The sequence below is a fragment of the Triticum dicoccoides genome, chromosome 5A (assembly GCF_002162155.2).
Source record: "Triticum dicoccoides isolate Atlit2015 ecotype Zavitan chromosome 5A, WEW_v2.0, whole genome shotgun sequence".
Lineage (NCBI taxonomy): Eukaryota > Viridiplantae > Streptophyta > Magnoliopsida > Poales > Poaceae > Triticum > Triticum dicoccoides.
The window spans coordinates 639534506-639543743 of record NC_041388.1 but is presented as its reverse complement, the minus strand read 5'-3'; the positions used below and the strand labels follow the sequence as shown (position 1 = coordinate 639543743).

Sequence of the window (9238 nt, the reverse complement as noted above, 5' to 3'; positions counted from 1 at the left end):
AGAGAGAGAGAGAGAGAGAGAGAGAGAGGAAGGAGAGACGCCTTAGGATTAACAACATTCAAACATGTTTTGGTTTGTGTGAACACTGAAGCCACCGCCGACGAGGGAACACAAATATGATGCCTCACTAAAATAAAAAAGATGGACCTATTGTTGTCGTCTTAAGTGATGCTTGTTACGTTAAGAGCCTGTGTTATTTTTATCATGTAAAAGTAGAAATATTTCTTGCATTGGCCATGTAAATCTTCATCTTGTGATTTTTGGCCAAGCCACTGAACGAACAAAGACCACTAGAAAGGACGACCGTAAAACTTATCTGAGGTTCTGGAGACCTTCGACATGATGGTTGGTGAGCCAGGAAGCTCCTTGTAAGGTATGATATTTCTGTTACAAATCCAAACAATACCTCGATATAATCCTAACTCCCAAAATTGCATTTTATGTAGGTTAGTACTATTGAAAAAATTGATGTTTTTATGCCCTCCTTCATGTGTTTCAAAATTGAGAAGTCAACCACTCACCGCGGCGGAGCTACGGCAAGGCCGGATGGGCCATGGCACGCCCAGGCACTGAAGCAAAACAATGTTTTGTATGAAGCCCATCCCACAACAATGCATTTATTTTCAGATTGATAGCACAGTCAGTAGTCTCTAGCCCGCCTAGCTTTTTTATGGTAGCTCTGCCAATTTCACCCACTCTCCAAGATTTTGTGTTGGAGCGACACGCCATTAAGCGGTGGTTCATGCTCCATCATTCCATAAGGTTGAGCAAATACACGAGACTACATGCAGGTGACCATTCGGGTTATAAGAGGCATCTCTGTAGTTTAACCATCTCGAAGCATGCCGGAGATTCTTCCATGCAAGTTTGGAGCTGAAATGTATCCTATGTCGCTTACTAAGTAGTTGCTCGCTCGCCCCTAGGAAAATGTTGAGTTACTCGGTAACTTGAGGAGGATACCATCCTGATGACCATTAGACTCACGTTTGCATGATTAGAATTGCATACAGTTTTTTTGAGATATCAAACTGAGGTTACCCTACAAAAAATAAGATATCAGACTGAGATTGATCGAACCCGAACAGTTTGTGGAGTCCAAGCTTTATTGACAACCTACTAGCTGGGGTGTAGGCAATACCTTTTTCCTTTTTTTTTTCACAAAATCAAATTTCAGACTATTGTTTATATAATGCATTTTCATGCATTATTCAATATATTAAGGCATTGTTTTAGATGATAATATTATTTGATTTCAGTGAGCTAGGAACATGGAAATATTTTTCTTCTTCTGTTGCAATGTACATAAAATGCTTCTGATGTAAAGATTTTTGAGCAGAGGTACTAGCAGTTGGATGCTCCATGCTGCCACTTCGGTTAATTGCTTGTTGTTGGAGGGAATACTGTGAGAGTGAGAGAGAATTACAATGAAAGATGAAGATATGGGTTCTTTTGCTAGGCGAGTAATAACTATACCAGGAATATCACCATATTTTCATATTTATAAGCACATAGTTATTTAATTTGTCTCCATTGCCAGGCTTGAGCCCTTTCGACATTGCATATGCTAAGTGTAGATGAGACGGGGATGGCGTTCGCATCATCGCAAATCCGTGAAATTAAGTCTGTGCAGGCGGAGGCCGCGAAGTGGAATGCTAGAAGGTGATTACCAAGCTCATCACCTTGAGATTGATCATGTTCTCCGTCTTCGTGAATAGGTGGCTCGCTGATTTACTGTGACGAAGAGGGCAAGTAGCAACACGGATGGCTCAGTAGCGACGTGGCTTTGTTTCTCCCGTTGCAACTCACGGACCCTTTTGCTAGTAATACAAAATGAATAAAAACATGAAAATACTTTTCATGATGGTTCCAATAATACATGATTGAAATTTTTAAAAACTAATATACTCCCTTGTTGTGGTTTTAGTTTAAATTTAACTAAAATCACGACAAAAAAATTATGAAACGGGGGAGTACCTAATATTTGGAAGCTGTACAAGTTGAGAGGCAGCAAACTAATCGAGCCATATGGCCCGTATCGCCTAGCCCGGGCCAAGTTTCACTTTCATACCAGCCCGGCCCAGCAGCTTCCTTCAACCTCAAACCCGCTCGAACCTCCGGCTCCACTCGCCGTCGCCGCCGCCGCCGCCCACCGACGACGAAGGGATGGGGACGTCCGTGCAGGTGATGCCGCTGAGCGGGGCGTACGGGGAAGGCCCCCTTTGCTATCTGCTCGCCGTCGACGGCTTCCGCTTCCTCCTCGACTGCGGCTGGACCGACCACTGCGACCCCGCCCTCCTCCAGCCCCTCGCCAGGTAGGTACCCCCACCTCCCTCAACCACCCCGTCCCCGCCGCGAGCTTGCTTCCCCTTCGATTTGGCTGCCTCCGCGCCGCCGCGCGTGTGTGCTGGTGGGCGTGGTTGGTTGCCTCGCCGGGCGCACGCCACCTGCTCGACGAATTGGGCCAACTAGGCCGAGGCATCCCCATCTTTAGCTTGTGCTAATTAGTAGCATCAATAGACAAACCTCGTGCCTGTACTCTCAGGCTGTTTACCTAAAAGGAAAAATTAGCGGAGAAATCTGTCTTGTTCGTTTCCCTGGGCTGGTGACACGAACCTACATGCAACTGTTTCTACAGATTCACAGTCAAATGCAATTTTTCCTTTTAGGCTTTTAAATTTATATGCCCACAGATGGCAAAATGTTGTTGTTAGATTGCTTCTGTTGCTCGATTTTTTACGCAGATTTTGACTTGTTTCTTCCTGAAAGCCCCATACAATGCTATTGAGTAAAGGGTCACTTTGTTTTTCTGCATATACAGCATTGACACGATTAGTTTAGTCCAAACGTATTTGATACTTTTGCTTATGAAGATAGGCATGTTTTGTATCTTTCAGGGTTGCGCCAACAATAGATGCTGTTCTTCTGTCTCATCCTGACATGATGCATCTAGGAGCTTTGCCCTATGCTATAAAACATCTTGGATTATCTGCACCAGTATATGCAACAGAACCTGTGTTTAGACTTGGCCTTTTAACCATGTATGATTATTTTCTATCTCGATGGGTAAGCTTCCTCAGTCCATTGTTGTAATTTGTAACTACGTATGCATATTCAGTTGTCAATATCCTCCTTGCTGCAGACTGCATTTTCACTTATCGCTCTTCATCGTTTATCAAGGACTCTTACCATTTTTATTTTCTCTTGCAGCAAGTTGCAGATTTTGACTTGTTTTCTTTGGATGATATTGATGCCGCATTCCAGAATGTTGTGAGACTGAAATATTCACAGAATCACCTTCTTAACGGTCAGTGAGACCGTGTTGATGTACACCACTTTAGTATGCTCAGTTGTATGCCCTCAATAACCGTTTCTCAGCAGATAAAGGTGAAGGAATAGTTATTGCGCCACATGTGTCGGGCCATCTTTTGGGGGGTACAGTATGGAAGATAACAAAAGATGGAGAGGATGTCGTCTATGCTGTTGACTTTAACCACCGAAAAGAGAGGTTAGATCCTTTATTGTGTCTGTCCTGTACAGATTAGGCACTCTTTTGCTTAAAAAACACACTAATGTGCTCTTTGCAGGCATTTGAATGGTACTACCCTTGGATCTTTTATACGGCCAGCTGTTTTGATTACTGATGCTTACAATGCCTTGAACAATCAGGTCTACAAAAGGCAGCAGGATCAAGATTTCATTGGTAATATCCCTGGACTAGCTACCAATAAGTATTCTCTTGCATTAGATATGATGAAGTGCAAATTGTTATTATAGTTACACATAGAAATTAAGAAGATGCACTGATACACATTATTTTATTTTCCAAATTTGCAACATTTGGGATTATATTTTTTTTTACTTTTAATTCATAGTGAAGTGCCATGTTCAGATACGATGAACAACTTAAAATTGTTATTTTACTTGCATTGTATGTCAAAACCTCTTGGTTGAAGTGTCAACTTTTTTATACAGATTCAATGGTGAAAGTTCTATCAAGTGGTGGTAGCGTATTACTGCCTGCTGATACAGCTGGTAGAGTGCTAGAACTTCTTTTAATAATGGAGCAGGTGACATCTTGATTGTATTATTATTTCTCCTTTTCCCTGTTATGTTAACGATGTGCTAAACTTTTATCTTGATACGTTGCAGTACTGGGCTCAACGACATTTGGTCTATCCTATCTACTTTCTGACAAATGTTTCTACTAGTACTGTTGATTTTGTCAAGAGTTTTCTTGAATGGATGAGTGATTCTATCTCAAAGTCTTTTGAACACACTAGAGATAATGCCTTCTTATTAAGGTATAACGATTGCCATGTCATGAACATGCTTCCCCTCTCTTGCTCCTAGCAGAGTCACATTTATTTGTTGTCACTTTTGGGTTGTTCTGTTCTTAGAATACTATTATCGCAGCCATCTTAACTGTGCTGCACTTCAGTTTTAAGATGTTTTACGTCTATTGAACTTTGTGTTTAAGAATCATCAAAAGAGCTTTCTTAGGTTATGCACAGTTGTACACACAATTCTTTTGTTTGATTGGTAATAATAACTATTCTCCTTCCGCTGTCGCAGACATGTCTCACTGATAATTAACAAAGAAGAGCTAGAGAAACTGGGAGATGCTCCAAAGGTTGGAGTAACAATATATATGTCTGCCATACTTTTGGAATCTTGAACTTAACAAACATTTTGCAGGTGGTTCTAGCATCCATGTCAAGTTTGGAGGTTGGCTTTTCTCATGACATTTTTGTTGAGATGGCAAATGAAGCTAAAAATCTAGTGCTTTTTACTGAGAAGGGTCAGGTACGTCCATGTGTGCAGCCTCTTCAAATGGGTCACACTTCTCTTCACTTTTCACATGTTTTCAGTGGCTTGCCACCTTAAATAAATTGCTATAAGAACTGTGGAGCTTTGAAGATATAAATGACTAGATGCCTTGTGAACACTTAATGGAACTTTCGATAGGTAAAGAGCGTGAGCCGAAGCCTGAAGGTGTTTTTGTGAATTAATAATTGCTGAATTTATCTTTTTATTACTGGTGGAAAGTATAAAGCTCCATTTCCATAAAATTTACCATTATAGCTGTGTCATGTCTCATGTCCCATAGATTTGAGTGCAAAGAGTGATGAGAAACATCTTCGTTCAGTACAGAATTCTCGCATTGTATGCATGTATTTACAGACATCTGATTACAAAATATTCCCCTTCCAGTTTGGGACACTTGCTCGCATGCTTCAAGTGGATCCACCCCCCAAAGCCGTAAAAGTCACTATGAGCAAGCGAGTTCCTTTAGTTGGTGATGAGCTGAAAGCTTATGAAGAGGAACAAGAACGGATAAAAAAGGAAGAAGTGCTAAAGGCTAGCATCAGCAAGGAGAAGGAGCTAAAGGCTTCTCATGAATCAAATGCAAAGGTTTCTGACCCCATGGTTGTTGATGCAAGCTCGTCTCGTAAATCATCCAATGGTATAAGATGGCCACACATTTTTGCGGCACTTACATTGGCTGTTTTAAATATTATGTGTCTCCTGATAACCAGTTCTAATTCTCCTAAAGACTGTCTGTGACTTTTTTTATGACTGTTCTACTTCTGTTCCTTTTCTCCTTATCTTGCATGTTGACTTGATTTAGTTTAATATCTCTGTTCCATTCTTGTTTACTATACTGAAAAATCAAATTGATGGTGACACATCTGTTGTTTCACTTCTATCTGTTTTCCCCAAACTTATCCTGTGTTTAAAGTCTTTTACTATCTGATTCCAATGTAATATGTCGTACTACCTCCGGTCAGAAATTACTGTTGCTCAAACGCATGTATCTAGACGTATTTCAGTGCTAGATACATCAGTTTGAACGACAGTTATTTCTGGACGGAGGGAGTATGCAGCTAACTGCGCTTCTTTATTTTCTGCTTCCATCAGCTGGCTCACATGTTGGCGGGAATGTGGATATTCTAATTGATGGATTTGTCTCTCCGGTGACCAGCATCGCTCCAATGTTTCCTTTCTTTGAAAATACTGCTGACTGGGATGACTTCGGCGAGGTTATCAATCCTGATGATTATATGATGAAACAAGATGAAATGGATAATAATATGATGCTCGTAAGTTCGCTTATGTGCTTGCTGTTCCTTTTGGCTACTCAAGAAGCTTTAATTGTCAAGTGGAAAACACAGGAAACTTCCTTGCCATCTTCGGGGGTGCTATTTTTTTTTATATATTTAAGGGGAAATAGTCTTATATAGTTTCATGTACTCTAGATTACTAAGGGCATGTTTTCTTTCAGGGTGCTGGAGATGGCATGGATGGTAAACTTGATGAGAGCTCAGCACGCCTTCTTCTTGATTCAGCACCGTCAAAAGTTATTTCCAACGAGATGACTGTAAGTTTTCCTGTCTCTTCTTTTTGTCTCTGCATCTATATCAAAGTTATAGCTGTATGTTTACCCAAACTGAACTTCCACATCTGTTTACATATATTGCCATCTTCCAGGTGCAAGTAAAGTGCTCATTGGCATATATGGACTTTGAAGGTCGGTCCGATGGACGTTCTGTAAAATCAGTTATTGCTCATGTGGCCCCACTGAAACTCGTACGTGTCTTTAGTTGGAATATTGTATCTTATAATATACATGGCTTTGATTTTTCAGTTTTGACTTGCTTGCTCCCTTCTTTGTTTGCCCATGTCTTTTATCCTTTTCATGGTTAAAGATAGTTCTGAATTCTCTCCAAGCCCATGTTCTGAAGCACTTGCATTATTTAATCCAAAACTAGTTAGATCATGTGAATCTAGCATTGCATATTTATCCACTTGAAGGTGGATGTGCCACCATAGACTTTATGTAGATACTCTGGCTATTCTTGTTTTGATTTACCATGTGTGATATCAGTGACCTCCTGCAGTTGCAGTGCTTGTGGCCAATACTTTCTCTGTATGCGGAAATCTGTTGCACATTCTAAACCTCTTCTCAATTTTTTCCAGGTTTTGGTACACGGATCAGCAGAAGCTACTGAACATTTAAAAATGCATTGTGCAAAAAACTCTGACTTGCATGTTTATGCTCCTCAGATAGAAGAAATGATTGATGTAACATCAGATTTATGTGCTTACAAGGTTAGTTTGTTAACTGAAAAACTCTTTCGTTGCAGAGCTCGACTTAGGAGATCATGAAAGCAAGGTCATCCTCAGATACTGGTGTATTTCTTGCATCTGAAGTCAATGCACCCACCATCATGATACTTCATATTAGTGAATATAATAGCCATTGCCAATTACTAAGTCATTGCACCATCACGACGCTCACAATTAGTCAGCAACAAGAACTTTCTATATGCCATTATTTATTTAAGCTAGGGAGGCTAGTGTAACCTTGCAACCAATCATATATGCATATGATATACAGACTTGCTAATTTTGTAATTTCTGTGCTATTATGAAATTTCAGGTACAACTTTCTGAGAAGTTAATGAGCAATGTCATTTCTAAGAAGGTGTGAGCTATATTTGATTCCCTTAGTGTTAGTTTATTTTTATCTCTCTATTGATGTTAAAGTCATATTGATGTAGAGATTATGCCATCATATACATTTGAGATAAGTAAAGCACTAATCTAATGGTTCTAGTTCTCTCTTGGAATAACTTAGCTCGTAAAGTACTCATGCCCATTCAGATCTCCATAATTAGCAAACAAAATGAAAATGGTAGAACTTCTTTTGCTGTTCAAAATGAAAAACCAAAAAATTTACCAAAAAAGTGTTGTTGCTTCCAACCGGGCAGCCCATTCATTCCATTTCCCAACTAGTCACCAGCCATAAGAATAACTAATGTTAAAGCAGTTGAATTTGCTCATCAACCCTGAGCCTTCCATGCAAAATCTTGGCCAGTAACCACCAAAAAACCACCTGGTCTTAGTCTTCAACCACATTTACTTGCTTTGAGTTTGTTGAAAGAAAGCACTGGCTCTGACACCAAACATTTTCTGCAGTTGGGTGAGCATGAAATTGCATGGGTTGATTCAGGGGTTGGAAAGGTGGATGAGAAGCTCACTTTGCTACCCCCCTCATCAACTCCAGCAGCCCACAAGTCAGTTCTTGTGGGTGATCTGAAATTGGCTGATTTCAAGCAATTCCTAGCAAATAAAGGTTTACAGGTAGGTCTCTGTTTTTTATTTTGAATTTATGACATTGCATCCCTTAGTCATCCTATCCTTCAGGTTTTGGCTTTAGAATGTGCATCAAACGGGTTCTCTGGTTATGTACTTGAGACCGAAATCTAATGCTAAGAAATTCCTTCCAGGTTGAGTTTGCTGGGGGTGCTCTACGGTGCGGCGAGTACATCACCGTGCGCAAGATTGGCGATTCTAACCAAAAGGTAACTATAACTACCATGCATTTAGAGCAATTTCAACCAATCATTTTTTGTTGGGTTGCCAAACTTTGGTTGGCACAGTCTTTCAACTACGGAATGCTACGCCGGAACTTACCATAGATCAAGCATGATAAACTGTCTTTCAATTTATGCCGCCTCAGTTCATGTATGATTCTCGTTTGTGTGCCCGTGACATGCATGATTGTGCATTGCAGGGTAGCACGGGTTCTCAGCAGATTGTGGTCGAGGGTCCGTTGTGCGAGGACTACTACAAGATCCGCGAGCTCCTTTATTCACAGTTCTTCTTGTTGTAGAGGTCAAGCGCTGCACCATTGTTGTGTGTTGTACAAACCGACTGGTGAATAGACAAGTGGAAACTGCCTCGCTAACGTAAATTAATCCTGGGGATGCCAGTTGTACCTTTTCTTATTGAACACCTTTGTCCGTTGCTAACGTCATTTGCGCATTCATCTTTTAGTTCATTTATTTCATATTTCTGTGGCATGTGTGTTGCCACATACCATATTTCTGTGGTAATACGTAATGAAGGGGGAAAACTAAATTATGTAAGGAAACACAACAAATGTATCATTACGGCAGCAAGTTCATGTTTAGGTGAACCACCGTTTTCTGTCTTTGCCAATGCTTGAACTTCCAACCTTTTTCTTTTCCTTATGCGGGAATATCTTCCAACTTGTTAACCAGTGAACTTCTAGGGTTTAATGGAGCAAAGCTTGCTTGCGTTTTTTTTTTGGCATCATCGGTTGAGAACAAACCTTGCAGGACCGAACTAGGCACAAGTTCATGTTGAACCAAGCATTCAAAACTGAAAGAAAAAAAAATCTATAGATTGACGATAAAAGCGTGTTGTGGCC

The 9238-nt window shown here is 40.4% G+C and overlaps 1 protein-coding gene across 1 annotated transcript; it reads left to right on the top strand.

The window, feature by feature from the left end:
- The first annotated feature begins 2163 nt into the window (after positions 1 to 2163).
- Positions 2164 to 8986, top strand: LOC119303648 (cleavage and polyadenylation specificity factor subunit 2). The gene is made up of 18 exons (XM_037580775.1): positions 2164 to 2312; positions 2895 to 3063; positions 3208 to 3304; positions 3379 to 3505; positions 3585 to 3700; positions 3973 to 4067; positions 4150 to 4301; positions 4573 to 4630; positions 4696 to 4803; positions 5212 to 5464; positions 5920 to 6101; positions 6284 to 6379; positions 6490 to 6588; positions 6979 to 7110; positions 7442 to 7486; positions 7981 to 8145; positions 8292 to 8366; positions 8579 to 8986. Exons 1-18 carry the CDS (start codon positions 2164 to 2166, stop codon positions 8675 to 8677), a joined length of 2217 nt encoding a protein of 738 aa, XP_037436672.1. The 3' UTR covers positions 8678 to 8986.
- The last annotated feature ends 252 nt before the right edge of the window (positions 8987 to 9238 follow it).

Excerpts from the sequence above, each read along its gene's own strand:
- LOC119303648 (XM_037580775.1), top strand. The coding sequence starts at position 2,164 with ATGGGGACGTCCGTGCAGGTGATGCCGCTGAGCGGGGCGTACGGGGAA. Across the intron at positions 4,068-4,149 it reads TTCTTTTAATAATGGAGCAG|TACTGGGCTCAACGACATTT; the intron begins GTGACATCTTGA and ends GATACGTTGCAG. Across the intron at positions 4,302-4,572 it reads GATAATGCCTTCTTATTAAG|ACATGTCTCACTGATAATTA; the intron begins GTATAACGATTG and ends CCGCTGTCGCAG.